Here is a 22,941-nt window from a genome sequence, read left to right as displayed (position 1 = left end):
GTGCGCGCGCTTACGACCCCAGCGCCGGGACCAGCAGGGTCGGGGCGGGCGAGGCAGCGCTGTGAGCGCACAGGACCGCCGGCGCCCACTGCCAGACCCGGCGCGGGGGCTTCCCCGTTAGAAGCGGGTTCACCCAGCGGCGACGCCCTCGACCGCACATCGCTGGTGGCGGCCACGGACTTAGTGCAGAGACGCGGCCCCTCTTCCGGCTTGGCTGCAGCGCGTGTGGAGACGCGGCCCTCCACGTTGGGAACTCGAGTCCCCGCGGGGAAGTGTGACCGGCGGGGAGGCATCGGCAGCAAACACAGACACCAGCGTTTGGCGTCTAGCCTTTATTCTGGTTAAGTGAAGGGGCTTTCTCTACCGTGACATCGGAGAAAGAATGTGAATGTTAGGAACCGGCCAAATGCTAAATAAACTTTCACTTTAATTCTCAGAACACGAGAGTCAGACGAATGCTTTACGGCCACAGTGGGAGAAGCAGGGCCTCTTTTCGAAGGAAACGCGAGTGGTTTGACACGGAAACGCAGTCGTGAGCAGCGGTGAGCGCGACTCGCCACGCGGGCCGGGAGCGTCCAGGCGGCGGGGGCCCCGGGCCCTCGGGCTCGTCCCTTCCCGACCTCCCCGCAGCCCCGCACGGCCCCCGCGCTGCCGCCGTGGCCGGCCTAGGACGCGAGCTTGGTGTAGCTGGGGGGAGACAGCTTCCGCTTCAAGTACTTGAGGACGTACAGCGGCAGACAGCTGACCATGGTGATGGCCGACACTTTCCACATGAAGGTCACGGTCGTGATGAAGGCAACATCTGTAGGGAAGAGGCAGGAACAGATTGAAGAGGCGGCCCGAAGCCGCAGACCCGCGGCCGTGGCGCGTCCCCGCAGACGCCAGAGACGGGCCTGCGCACCTGGCGTGAGGGCTCTTTCAGCAGAAGAAACGGAAACCAGATTTTAGAGACCCAGTACGACGTCCCCAAATGCCCTCCGGCGGGTGGAGGCTCGGCACGGTCTGTCGTACCCGGTCTGGGAGGTGACCCCCGCACGCGATCTCTGTGTTGGCGGGTGGGGCCGTCAGCCCCGGGGGCCCGCAGGCTCGCCTTCCCACTTGGATGCGTCCTGGGAGGAGGCGCGTGCAGGAACCCACACTCAGTGTTCGTTCTCGCCCTGGCAGGACTCACGGATTCCACACACGTCGATGGCAGGGCCGAGCCCGCAGACGGCTGGATATGGTCTGGATTCAACCATGCTTTGAAAAACCCTACCAGTGTTTTCCAGGGCCTCAACCACTAAAGACAGAAAAGCAAAACCAGCCACAGGGAGGGATGCACGGCGCCCTGACGGACACGATTCTCAGCAGCAGACGCAGAGGCCTGGGCACCCGCCCTCACCCAGCAGAGGTGGGGGAACCTCAGCGAGGAACAGCCCAACGCCAGCCTGTGGCACAAGGAGAGTCAGCGAGAAACCGAGGGAGACTGGTCATCACTTCCGGTCTCCAGCTCTTCTGCTAAATTTGTGTCCTTGTGAAAGAAGCAAGAACATCAGCTAAGAAAGCTCCGGAGACACTCTGCCTGCACCTGTCTGAAAACAGGCCAGGAACAGGGATGACAGAGCAGAGGCGAAGGGGGTACCAGGACCTCGCAAGCTGTCAGCGGTAAACGTGACCATGGGAAATGCATCTGTAATTGTGGTTTCAGTGCTTTCGTGTTCCTGCCTGTCGTGTCGGCACACAGTGTTGCTTTTTTGTAAAGTTGACTTATTTATTTAGATAAAGCGTGAGCAGGGGAGAGAGGCAGAGAGGGAGGGAGGGAGGGAGGGGGAGAGAGAGAGAGGGAGAGAGGGAGGGAGGGAGGGAGGGAGAGAGGGAGGGAGAGAAAGAGAGAGTCAGAGAGAGAGAGAGAGTTGCAAGCAGGCTCCACGGCCAGTGAGGAGCCCGATGCGGGGCTCCAACCCACGGCCTGGGATCATGACCTGAGCTGAAATCAGGAGTCAGAAGGCCAACCGGCTGAGCCACTAGGAGCCCCGTAAGATGTTTTAAACCATAACTGAAAGGCAATAACTGACTCATGGCAACTTACTCTTTTTTTAATTGTTTATTTTCTAATTTTGAGGGGGCGAGCCAGTGCGGACAGGGCAGGGGCAGAGAGAGAGGGACAGAGAGAATCCCCAGCAGGCGCCGCACTGTCAGGGCGGTGGGGCTGGATCCCATGAACTGTGAGATCACGGTCTGAGTCGAAATCAAGGGTCGGACGATCGACCGACCGAGCCCCCACGCGCCCCAACTTACTGCAACTTTAAGGCGCATCCCCCAACATTCCCTATAGGATCCAGACCTCAAGGTTCCGGGGGATTTAGTCCCAAAGGCAAAACCCGCTGTGTGTGGCGCTTCCCCAGGTGCCGTGTGCACATGCCTACTGGAAGGTCCCGCACCTGACACGAAGGTCGCTGGTGACTGGTCCTGACACGAAGGACAGACGTGCTTCCGGGAGGGGCTGCTGTGCGCGACCATCAGTCCTCACCCCAGACGACTGTGTCTGTGTCGCACTCTTCCACAGCAGTTTGAGGCTCTTCTCTTTCTCTCCCGGTGGAGACAACTTTGCCCCAAAGACTCATGGTGTGGCCTGGAACGCTGCTTACTCACAGAAAAAACGTCGCCGTTTTGATTTTCAGGGACCAAGGCTTCTGCCTCAAGACGAATTTTCTGCCACACGTCGACATACTCACAGGCGATGCTCTGACCCGATGGCTGATCAGGGAGGGCCCGCCAGCATCTGAAGGGGGGCAAGTCACGTAGACTCCAGGGCCGTCCTCCCGCCCTCATCCCCAGGGCCACACGGCACTCTACCTTCTCACCTCCTCCCGCCTGCCCCAACCCCACACGCGCCAACGGCAAGACGCTGGCTCTCGGAGGCACTCACCTGAGTGACTCCCACGCCCCGCGCCCCTCACCGTGAAGCTCCCTCCCGCGGGGTCCTGCACCTGCCCAGGCAGCAAGTTGCCCCGATGCCCCGCGAAGCCACAGGGGTGGTGCGCCCACGGCACGTGGCCTCATCACGCGCCCCGGGTGTCAGGCGCTGGCTGGAGTCGCGCAGGCCAGCCTGGACCCGGGCCCGGCGGTGCCCTCGACGCCTCGGTGCTGCCCTAGAGCACAGCCCTTGCCAGGACCGTGACCTGCCCCCAAAGAGGCCACTCAACACGGAGACCTTCTGGAAGCCCCCGGCTCTTCTGCAGACAGGCCGGGCCCGGGAATCAGCCTCCGTCGGCCGGCGGCCTCGGACAGTGCTCCCAGAAGTGGCTTTCACGGAGCGCGCGTGTCCATCCGCTCCGTCCCCTCCTCTCCCCGTGGCCAGGCCGGAGCCGCTCTCCCGCTCAGCCGTGCACGCTGCCCTCGGAACCTGGGGCAGCGACTCATACTCCCCGGACACCTCTGCAGGGCCCGCTCACGCTCCTGACCGCCCGCAGAGGCTGCTCTGGCCTCTCCCTCGGAGCCGTGGGGACTTCCCATCCTCGGGGGCGTCTGGAGCTTCCGAGGAAGGTGGGTCCGGGTGTGCATCCCGTCTTGTCCCCCGCAGACACAGGGACTTCGGATCTGGCTTTTTCTTGTGCTGTTTCCGAACTCATTCCCATGCTGTGTGTTCTCTTCCTGGGAATCCCGGTGGTCGAGGGCAGGGACCTGTGCTCCTCCTGGTTTGCACCCCACGAACTCTCTCTCCGCCTCTTTGCTCACCTTCGGGGAGGGCCCCTTGGTCGTTACCTCCCACTCCTGCGACGTCTCTGTTATCACGCTACTCCCCCCGCCCTGCTCTGGGCCACCGGACACAGCTCCTCTCATTCTGAGGTTTGTGCCCCACTCCGGGGCTGCGGCTGTCTGTCTGCCAGGGCTCCTCCCCAGCTGTCTGCTCTCCGCTCACCGGAGCCACGATGCGCTGCTGGGAACCTCTGTGGGGTGTGTCAGGCGCCCGTCGGGCTGGGCGTCCAGCCGCGTGGGGCAGGTGACAGAACTGAATCCTCAGTGAGTGAACTTAAAGGAAGGGCTGGCCTGCACAGACCACAGTCACACGAGGGGCTGTCTGGAGGCCGTTCGGGTTTACTGTTGCTGGGAGGCCAGCCACAGGCTGATGTCACAAGGCCCTGAGGCGACAACCCCAGTTCTGTTGCTCTGGGGGCGGGGGGGGAGGTGCTGGGAAGTCCTCTGCACTGGTCACACGAGAGTGCGACTGAGTGGCTTGGCACAGCGACGGCGGGTACGAACAGGCAGCGTCTTTTGCTGTGGTTATTGGCGCTGACGAAACCACCAGGGACACGACGCAGTGTTCCCTCTTCTCAAAGTCCCCTGGGAAGTTCCACGTCGGATCGGGAAAGCAGTCACTGAGCTGAGCTTCTGACGTGCAGTGTGGACCCAAGGACCGTTTCCACCCTGCGGGGGCCGGGGCTCAGGGCGGGGGAGGCCCGAGCACCTGACGGTGATGCCCGAGGACAACATCACCTCTGGGCTCATCTGACCATATCCTGTCTTCTCACTGCCCTAGTTCTAAAACCCCTGCAGTCCCAAGGCCACATCAGTCCCTTCCAGGACGGCGCCCGACGGAACTGGCCACTGGGCGTCCACCTCCGGCTGGAAAGGCCCGAGACTGGCAACAGGGAGGGAGGAGCTGCTGTGTGGTGAGGACAATGTGACGAAGGGACCGCGTGGGGCTTCTCCGGGCAGGAGTCCCTCCCGAGGGAAGCGCTTCGAGGCAGTCGGGCGGGTCCCGGGCAGGTGGCATCAGGGGGCAGGTGAGGGTGACTCCGGCCCACTCTCCCTCCAATCTGTACGCCAGGGTGACCAGGACCAGCCTGGTGGCAACCAGAGCCACAGTCTGAGTGTGGACCAGCAGCCACGTGTGGGGGCAGGTTCTGTGAGGCCACCCTGTCAAGGTCGCTAGGCCAGGGTCAGCGGGGTGGGGGTGAGCGTGCCCAGTGACCCCATTACAGTGCCCCCGGCGCTTCTTGCCGCCGCCGTGGGGCCCTGTGGCCTCCGTGTCGGGGGCAAGCCCGCCCGTCCCCTGGGAAGAGGGACAAACCGTGGAGACTTGTGGGAACGGTCATCTTCAGTGTCTTTTAAGAAGCCAGCGTGCTGACGATCTGAATTTTTCAAATTATGACAAGGACTTTAATCTTTCCACGAAAACAAGCTTTTTGTGTCGTGAAGTGTTCTGACGTGGGTTTTACTGTGACGTGTGGTTTAAGACGACGTGGTAAGAAGCAACAATAAAAAATGTTCAGAAACACTTTGAACAAACCAGATTTCCAAGGCAACTTACCAAAATACTCATTCAGAAAAGCCAGCGAGGCCACGTAGCAGCCCAGGCTGAGGACCTCGGCCACCGCCATCAGCCAGTGCCACGTCCTGATGGTCAGGGCCACCATCAGGAGCTCCGTGAGGATGAGCGCCGTGAAGGAGATGGCCAGCACGTGCACAAACTCGGACTCGAACAGGAGCAGGGCCCCGTACATGAGGATGCCACCTGGAACACACAAGCGGGGGACACGCGGCTCCGATCGGGCTGCAAAACGAGCGTCGCGCAAGCAGCGCCTGACCCGAGTCACACCTAAAAGACGGGACTGCGTGCACCCCACACGTCGCGGTGACTGACGGTCACGGATGAAACAAGACGTGGCCCCAAGCAGCGGCGCGGGAACCGTTTGCAACCTGGAGGAAAGGCCGCGTCGCCCCTCCCACCGGCAGGTCTGCTCTCGAGGGAACGCACGCGGGGTGACTTGACCGTCCGCGACCTCCCCTTCGTCGGGAGCACCCAGCCCAGGCGGCTGCCGGCTCCTGTCCACCCAAGTGAGGTTTCTCGCCCTTGAAGGGAAACCACTGCGTGGGGCACACAATGTGTAGGCGCGTGTGGACATGTTCCCGGATTAACAGTTCATTAAAAACAGGTCAGTTTTTAGGTGACGCACGCCAGTCAAAACATCAGGCCGCACTGCAGCGTGCAGGGGTCCGGGGCTGCTGATGGAACTGTGACCTTCTGGAATTGAACCGCGGGGTGAGAACAGCATTGCTAGAGGACACGCCGCGTCCGTCCGGAGAGGCAGGCCCGTCTTACCTTGGTAAATGCTGATCAAAACCCAGACGAGGAAGGTCTTAAAAGACAAGGATCTCCCCTAGGGGTAAACAGTGGAATATCTTAGTTAGCAGAGTGGAACACGCGTGACACACAGCTTTTCAAACAGCCAGGAATGAGCACAAATGCTACAAGGCCCCCGAGGCCCAACCCCCCGCCCCCCACAACCTGCCTGCGCCCCCCGTGTGCGCCTGCGGCGCACAGGCAAGTCTCGTTTGACCTCTGGTGACCCGCAGCCACACGCTCGGAGTGGATGTGCGTAAGCAAACGCTTAAACGCACTAGCAGATGAAGACTTTCTTTGTCGTAAAAACAACTTCATTTACGCCCTTACTTCTTCCCAACAAACATCTCCATGTTTATTTTTTAGTTTCTCCAGATAAAAACGGACGGTCTATCTCTGCTCAAGTTGGAGCTTATGAACCCTGAGATCCTTTCTGGAAACGAGTCCAAGAGCGACAGACAGAGTGGTTTTCGTACAGCCACCTTCCCTCTCGCAACTTAGACCGGGCCGTTCGGGATGCGTCCAGGAGGGTGGAGCACGGCCTGCGGCCTTGCCTGACTTCCGTCCCGAAGACATCTACACCCAAGACGGAAGACTCGGCCATTAACCAACCGCACTGACCTGCTGGCGCTAAGGGCTGCTCCAAGGCAATGCTCCTTAGACAAGGCCGTGAGAACAACAGACACTCGGACAGAGCCCCTCGGGGCCACCACCAGATAGATGCGTGTGCTCACAGACCACTGCGTTCCTTCCACACCGCTGCTTCAACATTCTCATCCATGCAGCGTCGTGGTGAGATGGGCAGACATCGTCCCCATTCACAGATGCAGAGACACAGAGAGCCTGGGGCTTTCCATAAGTCCACGTTGCAGGGTAGCTGTGCTCATGTGTACATCTGACCCTTGACATGGGTTTGAACTGTGAGGGTTCTTCTTTAAATAAATATGGTAGTGAAAATGTATTTTCTTGTCCTTATGATTTTTTTTAAGTTTATTTTCAGAGGGAGAGAGAGAGAGAGAGAGAGAGAGAGAATCCAAGCTGTCAGCACAGAGCCCCATGCGGGGCTCAAACCCGCAAACAGATCATGATCTGAGCCAAAACCAAGAGTCAGATGCTCAATCAACTTAACCACCCAGGTGCCCCTCCTTGTAATTTTCTTAACGTTTTTTTCTCCAGCCTACTTTATTGTGATGTGTGTGACGTATATAACACATGATATTCAAAGCCCACGTTAATCAAAGGTTTACGTGACGAGTGAGGATTCTGGTCAACGGCAGGCTGTTGGCAGTTACGTGTCGGGCAGTCGAAAGTGATCTGCAGATTTCTGACTGTACAGAGTGTCCGTGCCCCTGACCCCCCAAGGTTCAAGAGTCAACTGCAAATGACCAGAGTCCGAAGCTGTGTCTGTGACCAGGGTCCCCCTGCCCGGGGAGGTGGGTGGTCTCCGAGTCAAAGTGCCGTCAGATGCCAGCAAAGGAATATGGGAGATGGAGGGGGGCGTTTCCATGACGACCTCCAGAGCAGTCTGCATCCCAGCCGTGATCACTTAGAGTCAGGTGACAACTTCACAGAAGAGACGCATGCCGTGAGACACGTGTGGCCACTCCAGCACCTTCCTGAGTTACACGCCAAACCCGAGTCCTTAGCATACGTACGTGTGAAAAGTAAGGTTCAGATACAACAGGTGTTGTTGTTTTTTTTTTAATTTTTTTTTTCAACGTTTATTTATTTTTGGGACAGAGAGAGACAGAGCATGAATGGGGGAGGGGCAGAGAGAGAGAGGGAGACATAGAATCGGAAACAGGCTCCAGGTTCCGAGCCATCAGCCCAGAGCCCGACGCGGGGCTCGAACTCACGGACTGCGAGATCGTGACCTGGCTGAAGCCGGACGCTTAACCGACTGCGCCACCCAGGCGCCCCACAACAGGTATTTTTGAAAGGCAATGCTGATTTAAAAAAGGCAGAGAACGTTAACCTGTGTCACACAGGTCCTTTCAGTGCCGATTTCCCAAGCACACCTCTCCGACTGGACGCCAATGGGTGTTTGATCCTCAACAAAATGCACATGTCATTAAGCACATGGCCGATTTTATCTGAGTATTTTAAAAGAGAACTTAAATTTTTTGATGTAAAACTAAGAGATTTAGTCTGTAGCCAGATTTGCTGACATCTGTTCAACATTATGTATGTGACACGACGATCAGCTTACATAGTGAAAGACACAAAGGGGTATCTGTGCTGTTTCTTGTATTGGAAGCGACAAAGTCATCACACGGTGTCTGTCAAAGAGAACGTATCAGTGTGCGTGGAGCTCCTGTATCCAAGCAGGCTGTAGGTTCCTGAGGCAAAACGCTACAAGATGGGCATAAGAACTGTCGACACAATAAACTGGAGACAAAACCTGAAAAATACGCATAAACCACTAGCTTCTGGATGTGATGCTTGTTAATGGCTCTGAAAGACGAAAGCAAGAGTCTCGCCGTACTCGGGGGTACAAGTGTGCCGTGCACGAACACAATTCCATTCCACTCGTCCAGCGGCTCTCGTGGGCCCACACACGCCTTCCCTTCGGTTCTGGGAGAGGAAGAACGTGTCTGTCACTGACTGGTGGAGCTCTTCACACCCCTGCCTCACACACGCACGGGATATTCCTTCAGCAGGAGCTCTGTCCGGGCAAACAGGCAGACACTGCTCAGGACCGGCCGCCCCGGGTTTGAGTCCTGCCTGGGACGCCCCAGGGCACATAGCTAACCTCGGGGTGAGTGGTTTCCTCCAAGTGAATACAGATGATCATGGCACATACTCATGCGGATAGAAGACAGCAAGCATAAAGCCAGAACTACTGAGTATTGAATAAATGCTTGTTACTATATTTAAATATTTAAGCATGAAATCTTAAAGACCCGAAAGTACTTTTCTATTAGACACCAACCCAAACTGTAAAAAATAACATCAAGCAAATTTTGGGAAAGGTTAATCCACCTGAAGGTCATGTGGTTTGAGACCGAGGGATGACAAAGGGCCACACCGTATCAGCTCAGCTGCCCCCAGCTGCCTCTCTCAGCCTCCCTACCTGGACCCTGGGCAGCCACCCCCCTGTCCTCTGTCCCCATCACTCTGCACTTCCCAGGCTGGCAGGCGAATGGGATCTTAGGGACTTTTGAGCCTGACTTCTTTTGTGTAGCAAAACGCATTCAAGACTCATCCGTGTTGCTGGATTGATGGTTTTTCTTCTCACTGCTGAACACTATCCCAGTGCGTGTCTGCAGTTTTGGGCAATTATGGCAAAGCTCCCGTAATCATTTATCTACAGGATTCCGTGTGAACACGAGTCTTCATCTCTCTCTGGTGAAGGCCCAGGAGTAGGACTGCTGCCTCCCGTGCTCAGCGCGTGTCTAACTTCACAAGAGACTCCAAGCCACGCTCCGTCTGGGCGGCTGTGCTATCCTGTGTTCCGTCAGCCGTGGGAGAGCCCGCGCTGCAGCCGACGCTCTGGACCTGCCTGCCCGGGGGGTCGTCGCCGGCCCCCCAGCCAACAGCGGTGGTGGGAGTTTCACGGTGGTGGGTGGCTCACTTGCCACCTGCATGTCGTGACCTTGGGTGTCACGTCAGTTCGTCTTTTGCCCGTTTAAAAAATTGGGTGGTCTTCTTTTTGAGTTTTGAGGGCTCTTTATATTTATCCAAAATAAAACCTTGGGTGGCGAGGAACTTGTCCTGCTAGTGCCCCGCAAGACGATCAAACATTTCTAACAAATTTTAACTTGATACATGAGCGATGTCTTGCTGTGAGTAGAGCAAGATGCAGAACGTCACATGATCACAACTGAGCCAAGGGTTCCTCTCTCCCTCTCTCTCTCTCTGCGGATTGTGGGTGATCGTCTCATATGCTTGGATGCTGGGTCTCAGGCCTCGGTGTTTGGCAGAAATCTGTGAGTTTTCAGGACGTTGGAAGGTGCCCACAACTGGCACTCGTGTGCCAAGCACCTATGGACAGTCCTTTGCTTCCTTCTAGGTCAGGCTGCCTGCAGATATAGACCCTCTCCTCTGCTGCCTTACTGCCAGTTACATTACATACAGTCTATGACGAGAGTTTATTAATACTGCACCGTAGTCATGATCCGGGCGAGCGTACACAATGGCCCCCACGCAGAGAAAGATTCCATCGAGTCAACAGATAGCAGTGATTCCACTAGTGGTAGTGAAAGTCGTCCTACACAGTAACCCTCCTCCCTCCTGTCTCCCTCACACCAGACCCAAAGGTTTTCAAAGTAAGTGCAGGTTAATTTATTTTTCTATTTTGTATTTTCCTTATTATCTTATATCACAGTATTATAATAATTTTTTATATGAATCTTCGGGTTGTGGAATGAATCATCTGACTTTCCATTATTTCTCATGGGGAGATTCGCTTTGATACACAAGTGCTTTGGATTACAAGCATGTTTCCGAAACGAATTATGCTGAGACCAAGGTTTTCATGTATTTTGGATACAAGTCCTCTGTCTTGCATGATTTGCAAGTATTTTCCCCCGGTCTGTAGCTGGCCCTTTGATTTTGTTAACAGTGTCATTCACAGAACTAAAGTTCTCAATTATGATAAAGTCCAACTTGCCAAGTGTTTCCTTTCTGAATCATGCATCTGGCCCCATATCTAAGAACTATGCCTACCCCAAGGTCATGCACGTGGTTCTTCCCCATTTTCTTCCGGAAGGCTAACAGTATTACATTTAAATCTAGGACTCATTTTGAGTGCGTTTCCCCCAAAATGTGAGGAGTGGGTGGAGGCTCCATTTCTGCCAGTGGTTCCGACAACATCAGTTGACAAGACGACCCCTCTCCTTTGGATTTCCCTTCACGCTTGTCAAAGATCAGCTGTGACACGGTGGCTCTCTCTCCGGGCTGTCGACCCCACTGGCCCACATGTCCATCGTCTGCTGATTATCTGGTGCACTGGTTACTACCGAATACAAAGTCTTGAAATCGGGTACAGTTGAGTCTTCCAACCTTGTTCCCCTTTGTAAAAACGTTTTCAATAATCCTAGTTCCCCTGCCTTTCCATGTAAATTTTGGAATCAGCTTGTCAGCTTTTGGCCACGCTGCCTTCCAGTCACAAACGTTCTTTTGCACTTTTACTTTATTAATTTTTAAATTTGAGATGGGGAGCAGAAGGGCAGAAGGAGAGAGGATCCCAAGCAGGCTCTGTGCTGTCAGCACAGCCTGGGATCATGACCTGAGCTGAAATCAACAAGTCAGATGCTCAATTGGCTGAGCCCCCCAGGCACCCCTCTTTTGGACCTTTAAAGACCCCTCTCACACCCTACAGCCTCCAGCATCCACACCCCACACACGTTTCGTCATTAAGCCAACTTTATGTCACTGCAAACGCAGTTTAAAAACTCTTCTCAGATTTCAACTGTTTATTGCTAATATACAGAATTACAAATGATTAAATATATTTTTAAATAGATTCTTAAATATTTTAAAATCTATTTTAAATATATTTTTTCTTTCTTATTAAATATATTTTTCTACTAACTATTAGTTAACTAACTACTAGTAACTAGTAGTTAGTTACTACTAGGTAACTAACCTTACTAGTCTAGAAGGGTTTTGGGGATGCTTCGGGATTTTCCAGAGATGATTACTTCATCTGCAAAAGGATCCTCCCTGATTTCTGTCTTTAGTTTCCTTTTCTTGCCTTATCACTATTATTTCTAAATTATGGAAGAATACATACATTTCAGAGCTAAAGGCATCTTGAGAATATTCAACAGAAAGTAAGAAAATAGTGAAGTAATCCTAACAGTTGAGCATCTAACGGTGTCAAGGTTGTTTATGAAGGACTGTATGGTATTACCGGCTTCGTACCTTGACAATTAGTGCAGCCATAACCCAGATGCCTCCACGGTTAGCAGGTTATTTATCATGAATACACAGGAACAATGTGTTGGGACTCAGAATTCACAGCTACAGGTCTGAGATATTTTACGACCATGGGGGCTGGCTGAGCTGAGCCTGGGTCACCTTACTAGTCCTGACCCCTGATCTCGGCTCGCGTGGCCTTTCCTACGAGGCCACAGACCGTCTGGGATAAATCGAGCCGTCTGCAGAGTTGGGAGAGGGAGGGGTGCGCAGGGCCCCTGACGCACCGGCCGTGCCCGGGACCGTGCAAGTGGCTGCTCCTCTTGAGTAAAGTGTGGGCGTTCAGAGCGGAGTCTGGCCTTTAAAAGAGGAACACCAAAACATTAACCGCACTTTGCGCCAGGAACAGAATACGGATTTAGGAAGGAGAAGGGAAGGCGGCCTCTTCGTTGGGAGTCCTTCACCCCGTCGCTGACACAAACAATTACTGGACAGGTACCGACTCCAGGTAGGGCTTAGGCTCTGCAGGCAGAGCAGGGCGGACATTTACATTCAGGCTGGCTGACCCCGTTAGGATAAGTCAGTCAGGGGTGAACGCTTTATCCTTCACACTCCAGGAATAAAAAGACTGGTTATCAAGGAAGTATGAAAAACAGGGCATTTTCTTTTCAAGCATAGGATTTCCTGTCTGTTTTGCAAGGGATCCGTACTCTGCTTCCCTCGATTTCCTCTGAAAGTATTTGAGAAATTTATCGTGACCTTGGGCTCAAAATGGGCTGGACATGTAGCGCGGCAGACGACGGCTCACACCCGTCTGTGGCTCGTTTCGTGCTGCCGTCCTGTGCTGTGTGTCGTTTAACTTAATCTGAGTTCCTGTTTTCTCTCCCGACTGCACGTGGCTTCCTGGGACCAGTGATGGCTTCGTGTGTCTTTGCGAGCCTAGCCGGCTACCTCCAGTGGCCGAGACTCCACGCCTGCCCACGGCCGGCCGGCCCGCCGGCCTCCTGAGTCATCCACAAAGTGTTACGAAGCAACGTGAAGCTTCAAGATATCTCCCTGGCTTCAGTAAGAAAACATGACTCAACTGTTATCAAGTTAGGTGGTTGAGTACTTTAAGGCTACCTCATTTTCAAAGGATTTGAAGGCTCTCAGATTTACAAAGATATACCATAAACACAAAAGGAACGGATTTTAGATCTCAGGGAAAAGATGCTTCGGGAAGATAAGTGGCTGAATTCTTGTCAAAATAACATAGGAACGATGTCTGGACTTTAGGATACCGAAATATTCTAAACTGGTCACCTTAACAAAAATGAAAAACTAGTACCGTAACGAGATCCAACTCAGTCAGAACTGAACATCGTTTCCTGAGTCCCCTTGTGTTTAAACGCATCAGCTAATGGGGAGTTTACGGATTTGTGGGCCACCTGTGACCCTGTAAACACATTCTGGTTACTAGGTAACTTAGGGCATCTGCATTTGACATCCTGAACAACCGTGAGCGACCCCGTCCAGCTGGTCAAGACCGCACTCTCTGAGTCCTTCATGGTCTGGCCACGCCCCCGGGCCCACCTGCAATGGCCGTGGGCGGCTGGGCCACCAACTGCCCGTGGTTTCAGAGTAGCTCACGGAGTCTTGTTCTTACATGAAAAGCTTGCTTCCGCCTCAGGCGTGTGAGGTGGCATTTAAGTAAACGTTTCTGGAGTTTATGAAAATAAGGAAACACACGACCTACTAAAATTCTAATTACTCACAAAAGCTTCCTGTAGTTTTTGGGTCTTTGATCCTGTATCGCTTTACTGAATGATAACGGTTTTGCCGTTTTAGAATAAACCAGTTTTCCTTGTAATTCACAATAATATTGCCACCAAGATACTAGTGCTTGATGTATATATTTTATATTTGCATTTTATTATCAAATTAAATGTTCTTGAATATAATGACTGATATTTTATTTTACACGATACTGATGCAATAGCTTTATTTTTGTCCTGACTATGAAAGTAACGTGAGCACTCTGTATTTTTTTCCAAGGAACTTTAAATCTGCTTTGCTCCAACTCCACAAGAAACCCACCAAGCCCAAAGATTGATGTCCTTTAATTAACATTAAGGGGCCAGCGCTCTCCGAGGGGTCAGCCGTCAGCTGAACGGAGTCTGTGCTAACACCAGCAGATTCCTTCTCCGCACGGCTGTAGTCTTAAAGATCTGACTTGGTGATATCAGGTTGGCAATTGTCAACCTGGATTTAACTGGGGGTTAGTGGGTTTTGTTCTCAGTGTTCCTTCAGGAGACTAGCCTTCTGGAAAACTCCAAGGTCACTGTAACTTGTGCCTGGAGAGCTGGGGGCTGTTCCTGTTTTCCACGTTATGAAAACATGGTCTCATAAAAAAACACGACACAGCGGAGCTTCGTGCGGGAATACTTCGATCTGAACAGAGCGCGGTTTGGGGCCAAATAAATGTACGTACTGCACACTTTCAGGGAGTGGTGTTTTCTGGGGGTGGACTTTTCCTCCGCAGCATCCTTGTGACCACAGCCCTGGGTCCTGGGGACAGGGACACACTGTCCGTCGCATCTCAGACGGGACTCTGACGTGCACAGTGTTGGGACGCGGCAGCGAGTGGACGGGAAGTCAGTCCTGCCAGTAAGCGTCCTTCCCGCAGGAACAGGCAACGAGGGCGCACCGGCCACTGGGTGACCCGGGTCCATCTGCCGAGCTGCCCAAAGTCCCCCCAATGCTTCAGAGCCTCTTTGCGATTGTAACCGTTCGTACGCACCACGACAGAGCTTGACTGCAAACATCTGAGAAAACGGTTTTCCCTTTCTGACGTTTAAGTCAAAAGGAAAATGTTAACAACTAGGAAAAGTGAAAAACATGCGGAAGAATGGAGAAGACCCTGTTTAGAGCCTGCCTGGAAATGCGTCACGGCTGGCACACGTCCTCACAGCAGGTGCTCAGCTGGAACACCAGGAGCGGGCGTGCTGGTCCCGGGAGGCGCGGCCGCGGGCGGGTACCTTGGTGAGGTCCTTGTACAGCTCCGGGTACAGCATCGCCGTCTCCGGCTTCACGTCTTGATCCAGCACCAGCGAGAACACCGGGAACATGGTGTATATGGTCGCATACCTAAAACCCACAGGGAGTCAGGTTAGCGCGAGGAACGCGCACCCCTGTCGACACAGCTGTGCGGTCAGGGGCTGGCGCCCCAAATCCCGAACAGCAAAACCAGGCTCGGCTTCTTCCTGGGACTTAATGCTCACCCCAAATAACACAGCCTGTAGGGAACGAATGCTCACACAGGTCCACGTTTTTCTTTCTTACGCTTTGTATTTTGAGGTCTCTGCAGACCCACAGGCAGTTGTAGGAAATCACAGAGAACCCCCGTGCGCTTCACCCAGCTTGCCCGGCGGTGGCAGCCCCGTCCCGCGACCCGGGTGTCGTGTGGGCGCCGGCGGTCAGAACCTCCACCGGCAGCAGCGGGGCCCCTGACGCCCCTCCCTCCCACACCTCCCTGCCCCCGCGCATCCGCTAACCTGCCCCCCACCCTACAGTTTTGTCATCGCAAGGCCACACTCGTGCCTCGCACTCAGCCTGACCCCCCGGAGGCTGTTCCAGGCACCACTGCAGCCGCGGGCACCCCCTGTGTGCCCGGTGGGGGTGCCTGCCTCCGCGGCCCCGTCGATCACGGGAGGGCAGTGGGGTCATTCCCCGTTTCCGGCTGCCACAAATAGAAGTGCTATGAATACTCACTGCACGGGTCTTCGTGTCGAACTGAGCTGTCGCTTATTTCTGAAAGGAGCCGCCTGGGGTCGTAAGCCCAGGAGCCTAACTGCTGGGGGATTCGGTAGCAGAAGGTTTCGTTTTTCAAACACACTGCTGGCCCTGCCCGTGCGCCCTCTCCCCTGGGAGCAGTGTTGCTGGGCGGCTGTGTGCCCGGACACCGTCCCTCCCACCGGGTTCTGCAGAGAACCCGCTGTCCTCGGCCGCGCCCCCCAGCTCTCCGCTGCCCAGGAGTTTGTCTCCTGAAGTCTCAGGCTGAAGCATCCTGGTGTGGATGTCCCTGGATAGACCATGTGTGGGGAGCTGTCAGCCATCCTTTCTGTCGCCTCAGCCCTGCCCTCTGTCCTCCCTCCCTCTGGGGCTCCGGGGGCACAAGGCCAGAGTCCTGGAGGCCGCGGGTCTCTGGGCCGTTCGTCCCGACCGACAGTGGGCCCTGCGCTCCGGTCCGTTTCCATTTGGTTCTGCTTCACTTTTTCTACGTCTTGGCCGAGTCTTGTCTTTCCGTTGGTTCTAACGCTCCCGTCTCTCGTTACGGTATTTTTGCACAGCCGCTTCACGCCTTCGTCAGACACACCTAACCCGGGCTCCTCGGGGCTGGCATCCATTCTCTCTGACTCACTCGGAAACCTTCCTGGTTCCTGGTGTGGCGAGTGATTTTCTCCTGAAACCTGGACGCTCGGGTGCCGTGCAGCCTGGGTCTCCTGGAGCTGTGCCACCCCCGCCCGCCCTGAATGCCGCCCAAGGACTGCTTTTTACCGTGCCTTCCAGGGAGGTAGGGACGGGGCATGGGGGCTGCTGCAGGGACCCTCCCTGTCCGGCCGGCTGCCCCCTCCTGTCCCTCGGCCGCAGCACAGGCTCCTGGGGGTCCTCATCCCTGGGACCAGGGCCATCTCCAGCTGCCAGCTCGTCCGTCCCGGGGGGGGGGGGGGGACACACGGACGGCAGGACCCCGGGGCTCAGGTGGTGCTGCCCCAGGCCCTCCTCTTCCCTCTCACGTCTCCACACGCGTGTCCTGTGTACGACGTTTGTGAGATTCTGGTTACGCTTAGCAGAAGGATGAAGAAAAGTACCTCTGACTTTCCCGAAACAGGACCGGGTTTCACATTTTCATCCGTGACAAAGCGTTCAAGTTGGGAGGTCGGCCAGTGGCCGAGCACCACAGCGAGTGACCCCAGCCACCTCGCCTAGCTGCCGGCGCGGGTCCCAGGGTCACTGCGGGGCTGTGGGGGAGGAACGTTCTCAGGGAGGGTGTTTCCGGCTACTGCCCACCGTCCTGTGCTCTCGGAGGTCAGCGGGGTCACAGGAGCTACCTACAGATCGAACCCCTAACTTCTGGGTTAAATTAAACTGGTTTAAGGCCCTACCTTTCCTCCAAATTTCTAGTTACTTTTGTCAACCTTCTGGGAACAATTCCCATCCCCTTAGGATTTAGGAGCTGACGGGGGCACAGCTGCTCCCCCCCACAGTGCCTGCAGACACAGGGCCCCCAGGTCCTGTGAGCGGCAGCTGCCGTCACACGAGGGACCCACTGACCAAGGCCGGCTTGGCCCTAAGGATGTTGCTCGGAGCAGGAGACGCCGGCAGGCCGGGCAACGTGGGACGGGTTCTCCACCAGGCGTCTCACCGAGACTTCCACTTGCTGGTGAGCGCGTGAGCCTCTCAGAGGGGCTGGGAACACCGCGCTCCCGGGGAACTGTGCTGAGACGTGCTTTCTGGAGGGGCAGGCGCGACTTCTTCCAGGACCTGTGATGGGGGGAAAGGGGGGGCACCCACGGCTGCCCGGCTGCCTCGCCTCGGACGCACGGACCTCACGGGTGCCCCTGCCGAGCCGACAAGAGGAAAGTGGGGCAACGCCAGGAAATATTCGGAGTTGAATTGTACCAACTGTCCTGCAGCTCCTGTAGCTGGGTTTCCGATCTCAGGACGTTACTTTGGCCTTGTTAGACTTGGATAAAAATCAGCTTCCTTCACATCCGCTTCTGACTGTTGTTTTCTAGGTGAGGGCAAAACTGACCTCGCTGTTTACTCTTCAAGAAGCTTAACACAAAAGCGTCTCTCCTCCACTGCCAACAGACTCAGCGCACCGAGGCTCGAGAAAATTCTGGATGCCTCTCGTGGACTGCAGAGAAACTACCTCTGAGTAAGAGCCAACGGAAGTGCCAGCCTCTGCTGACGAGGGCTCAGGCTGTGGTGGGACGCATCAAAGCAGACAGGCCTACAGCTGCGCTTTCGCTAACTCGGGCAAGTGTCATTTAGGAAGGGATCGCCGCTGTCCCTTAAATTCTCCTTTCCGTGTTTCAAGTCCACAGTTTGACAGCAGGAAAGAAAGTGGGAACTGTTTTCTTTGGCCTCCACAGAAACAGTCCAGCTGTCACAACGTCGTGTGCGGACCCCGTGCCCCGACAGCAAGTCATGGGACGCGCGTCGCAGAGGCCAAGGCAACGGAAAACGTGAAACAGCGCTGAAACCTTTTGCACCTTCAGGGTCTGCCCGTTTGTGTGCCGCTCTGGGCGCCAGCACTGGTCACCGTCCCCGGGCCTGGGCCATCAGGAGTGAGGCTGGGTCGCACAGCCGGCCCTGTGACTGCAGGAGGACCCAGGCCCCAGGCCGAGGCAACCACAGGTGGGAGGGCCCCGCGGCCGCACTGAGGACACGCACGACCCCGCCCGGGCCCCTGGAGCAGTGCTCAGGTCTGCCTGCCGTCCGCCTCCCCGGCGGGTGCGGCTTTGGGGGGGCAGCAAGCAGCTGCCGTTGGCCTCGCGCTGGGACGACGCTGGGGACTCCCAGACATCAGTGTCCAGGGGAGCCTGAGGGGGCCGGCCTGGGTTCTCGGATCACCCGGGACCTTGGCATTTGGGCACGTGTCAATGAAATGTACTCAAAACAACCCCAACCCCAAGGGCTGGAGGCGCTCACGGGCTCGTTCTCTGCTGCCCCGGAAAGCCGCTAAACACCGCAGGAGACAGGTCGGGCTGTGTGAGGCCCCGACTCTGCCCCTACGAGCTGTTGCCTGTCACGTTCCCCAGCCCCTGGGTGTGTCCTTCCTTGTCCGTGACACGGGGGAGCCGCTGATGCCTGCGCCGCAGGGATGCTGTGCGATGGAGCCCGGGGAGCAACCACACGGGCGGCGCAGGGCAGCGGGTGCCGGGCTCTGCAGGAGCAGGGGGGAGGTGGTGCCGGGAGGCACAACCTGGACCTCACCGCCACGCCGACGGTCCTGCCGGTTTTATTTCCTGGCGTAACTCTGAAGCACGAGGGGAAGAGGAGCTCCATTTCATTCACTGTAACAGAAAACTCCCGCTTTCCAGGCTCGACGGGCAGAACTGGCAGCAGTTGCTGCCGTGGGGGATCTGGAGAGACGTGGTGGCTAGCGGGGAGACTCTCCCGGGGTCTGGTGTGGCGCCGGGTCCCGGCCCGGGGCGTCTGCTGTGGGGCCGTCACCAGCCACGTCCCCGGCCACGTCCCCGGCACGTCCACCTGTGTTCCAGCCCGTGGGGGGGGGGGTGTCACGGTCGCCCACCCGCCTTACCGTGCCCCGAACCCCCGCCGGGAAACAGACGCCCTGCTCAGATCGCAAGGGGGTCCAAGCTCCTGACGCCGACCATGCGCGGAGTCACCCAGACGGCGCTGCGCATGGCTCACTCACCCCACCATGAGGAATCCTTGGTACAGAGGGACGGATGCGAAGTAGAAGACAGAGGAGAACACGGCCTGCCGAGAGGAGAGGGGAGGGGAGGGGAGGGAAGGGGAGGGGAGGGGAGGGGAGGAGAGCGGCCGTCAGCCCCGCCGGCCCTCCGTGCTGCACCGGCTGCACACGGCCGCGCCCGCAGCGGTCCCGCTACCTGCATGGTGGAGATGATGAGGCCCCGGTGCATGACGAACTGGCCCAGTGCCGCCGACCGCTTGTAGCTGCTCCGCCCGTGGACCATCAGCAGCCGGCCGATGTGGCGGAACTGCGTGACGGAGAAGTCCGCTGCCAGGGAGGCCTGCCTGCCCTCCTGAAACGAGCAGGGGTGCCGCTCGGACCCAGCGCCTCTCGGCGTCCGCCGCCCGAGGACCGAGGCCTGTCCCTGCGGCCCCGCAGGGGACAGGCGCACCCGCCGCTGGCCGGGACCCGGGAGCCCGTGGGCCCTGCGGGAATCGGGCCCGCACGGCGGCTCCGGGGCCCCTAAGCAGCCGCAGGCCACACCACACAGCTGTGCCGGGGCGGGACTCTAAACGGCGCCACCTGACGCACAGCTGTCGGGAAAGCGAGACACGCACCGGGCTCATTCCCACACCAGACGAACCCCCCGCCACAGGCCTGCGCCAACGTGAGGGGAGACGGGGTGTGGGGCGGCAGGAAAGTTTTCTGGTGGCACGCATGGAGCCCGGCGCGGAAGGGGCTGCAGGCGGCTGGTCCCGCACACCTCCTGGGGGACGCGGGGACGCGGGGACGCGGGAGGGGCCCGGCGCTGGTCCGGCACACCTCCTGGGGGACGCGGGGATGCGGGGACGCGGGACGCGGGAGAGGCTGCAGGCGGCTGGTCCCACACACCTCCTGGGGGACGCGGGAGGGGCCCGGCGCTGGCGGGCTCCGCTCTCTCCCCGCACCACCGAAGGGGTCGCTCGGGGCCGGCCGCGGGGACCAAGGGGCACACGTACCTTCCCTTCGATCCCGATCCCGCAGTCGGCCGCCTGGATCATGCTCACGTCGTTTCCCCCGTCACCTGCGGGCACAGGAGCGGGAGGTGGCACGGAAGCCCGGAGACACGGGACCAGCTCCCCGGGGGCGGACGGGGGGGGGGGGGGGGGGGGGGGGGGGGCGGGCCCGGCAGGGCGGCAGGCTCACCGACGGCACACGTGCGCTTCCCCGTGTGGTGCTGCAGCAGCTTCGCGATGCGGGCCTTCTGGGTGGGCGAGCAGCGGCAGCACACCACGGCGGGACACTGGCAGGCCAGCTCCGCCAGCTCGTGCTCGTAGTACTTGAGGCACACCTGCGACACAGCGGCGTCAGCACCGAGGCGCAGAGCACCGCGCGGACGGGTGCCGGGCGCACCCCGCGTCCTCCTCCCCGGGTCACGGCCGCCCCGCCCGTCCGCGGATTCGGGGCCCGCAGCAGCTGCCCCGCCGGATGCCCGGGGCGGAGCGTCAGGGAGGTGCCCGCACACGGCCAGACACACAGAACCCCCGGAGCCCGGCCCTGGCAGAGGCTGGGTTTAGCCCCCGGGGACAGGAACCAGGAAGGAGGCCGGGGACTCGGGGCACGGGCCCCGGGCTCCGGCCTCAGGGTGCGTGTGGTTCGGGAAGGAACAGCCGTGCCAGCCCCTCCTGTGGGGCCGCGAGCCTGTCTCCTGTTCCTGTGACCCGGGGCGCAGTCCTGGAAATGCCGGTCTGGGCACCTCTAGGTCCAGACTGTGGGCGCCACACTGGAGGCTCCAAAGCGGCTGTGCTATCAACCGCGAGAATGAGGCCTAGCGCCTCGAGAGGACTGTAAGTCGGAAACGGATCGACCTCTAAAACACGAAGGAACAAGTTATCCCGTGTTCAGGCCACAAGTGCTCACCAGGGTCGCACAAGTGCTGCTACCAGAGAAGTAGCTTCACCAGCAGCACAGGTGAGACCCAGGAAGCCCTTGGTCCGCAGCGGGGGAGCAGACACGAGCCGGGTCAGAGAGCGGCCTCGCCTCCGCGGAGGGGACGGACGGGCAGATGGACAGACCTGTGCTTGGTCAGAGAGCAGCCTCACCTCCAGCGAGTCCCCAGATATGACCAGAGCACAGTCGTGCTTCCTCCGGAAGGCGTTAAGCTCCAAGTGGGCCTCTCCCCGATTGGTCACCTCCACAAAAGAGAGAGAGGCACCCACGTTACAGTGTTATCCAAGTCGGAGGGACAAACAGCCCGTGTGTATGAATCACAGCGACCTCTGTGGACACGTGACTTAAGACGCAGTCCGGTCTCGCAGCGGCAGTCCAGAGCCGGGAAATTTCACTTTTGTTTGAATTACAAACAGTCATAACTAATACATACAGGAAACACAAGCTTTGGACCATCTTATTGATTTTCTTTGAATTAATTAAGGAAGGGCATTTCATTTGAAAATTGCGGTAGATTATAAAGGTACATTCCTACTAGGGTGTAACTAATATAAAAATGTAATTTTTACCAACACACAGTTTGTAAACTGAACAGGAAATGAACGCATCGGTGTTAAAATAGAAACTCGGTGAATAAATGAACCTCCCAGGACAACGGGAAAGTACGTGTGAATTTAGACCTTTCTCTCCATTAAAACGTCACTTTTTCATCATGAGGTAGGCGGCTGACGGAAACCGTTTTCAACGTGTTTATAGACGGGAGTAAAAAATGACGGCGTTTCCCTCTCGGTGGAGGTACTGAGGGATTAACACACACTTGCACGTACATCCCCACAAAACCAACAGGTAAACCAAAGCGCTTTCAGACAAATACTCACTGGTCTGAAAATGTGAATGTCTTGGGTTCTGGACACCAAATGCGAGCTCTTGGCAATGCAGGTGGCGGTCTCGAGCTTGTCGCCTGTCAGCATCCATATCTAGGAGACCAGTGACGGTGGTGAGCTTCCACACTAGCACACTTCTGTCTCTTGCAAGTGCCTATTCATACACAGACGCCTGCACGCGCAGGTGCACAGCGTCACCACGCGCACCGGCCACAGCGCAGAAGCTGTCCAGTGTCACGGACGGGCGGACGGATAAGCAAAACGTGGCACATACACCACAGAATAGCGGTCGGTCTTAGAAAGGAAGGAGATTCCGCCAGACGCAACACGAGGGACGGCCGAGGACACTACGCTCAGTGAAACGCGCCCGTCACAGAAGGGCAAGCGCTGTGTGATCCCACTTGTAGGAGGTCCCTGGCGTTGCTGCATCCAGAGACAGAACGCAGAGGGTGGACACCAGGGCTGGGGCGGGGGGAGGGGGGGGTTAGCGTTTAATGGGGCCTGAGCCTCAGATTTACGAGCTCCGAAGACAGCCGGTGGGGACGGGCGCACGACAGTGGGCACGCACTCAGTGACGTGAGCTACACACTGAAGAGTGGCTACGATGGTAACTGCTACTTGCCGTACGTTTCACCACCGTATGAAGAATCTGCCGACTTATCTAAAACGAGTAGGAGCAAAGTGACGTTAGACGTGGCAGCCGAGACCTGGAGGCACGGGAATGCCGGGGGTTG

General features: G+C 57.1%; 1 protein-coding gene and 1 long non-coding RNA gene across 6 annotated transcripts in view; one reads left to right on the top strand and one right to left on the bottom strand.

Moving 5' to 3' along the window:
• Nucleotides 1–317: 317 nt before the first annotated feature.
• ATP9B (ATPase phospholipid transporting 9B (putative)) overlaps nt 318–22,941 on the bottom strand; it is a 252,267-nt gene continuing 229,643 nt past the window's right edge. For all 5 annotated transcript variants that reach the window (XM_043559118.1, XM_043559122.1, XM_043559119.1 and 2 more), the window contains 10 exons: nt 22,202–22,300; nt 21,476–21,565; nt 20,580–20,724; nt 20,393–20,457; nt 19,591–19,746; nt 19,395–19,459; nt 14,986–15,094; nt 6,086–6,143; nt 5,294–5,497; nt 318–802 (listed from right to left, as the gene is read on the bottom strand). In XM_043559118.1, coding sequence (XP_043415053.1) covers nt 666–802; nt 5,294–5,497; nt 6,086–6,143; nt 14,986–15,094; nt 19,395–19,459; nt 19,591–19,746; nt 20,393–20,457; nt 20,580–20,724; nt 21,476–21,565; nt 22,202–22,300 — 1,128 coding nt within the window. In that variant the 3' untranslated portion in view covers nt 318–665. The remainder of the gene's footprint in view (nt 803–5,293; nt 5,498–6,085; nt 6,144–14,985; nt 15,095–19,394; nt 19,460–19,590; nt 19,747–20,392; nt 20,458–20,579; nt 20,725–21,475; nt 21,566–22,201; nt 22,301–22,941) is intronic.
• Nucleotides 7,085–8,501, top strand: LOC122470884. The gene is made up of 2 exons (XR_006294027.1): nt 7,085–7,790; nt 8,034–8,501. It is a non-coding gene; the product is annotated as an uncharacterized LOC122470884 (long non-coding RNA).

Source organism: Prionailurus bengalensis, chromosome D3 (genome assembly GCF_016509475.1).
Source record: "Prionailurus bengalensis isolate Pbe53 chromosome D3, Fcat_Pben_1.1_paternal_pri, whole genome shotgun sequence".
Classification (NCBI taxonomy): Eukaryota; Metazoa; Chordata; class Mammalia; order Carnivora; family Felidae; genus Prionailurus; species Prionailurus bengalensis.
This window is presented reverse-complemented; position numbering and strand designations above follow the sequence as displayed.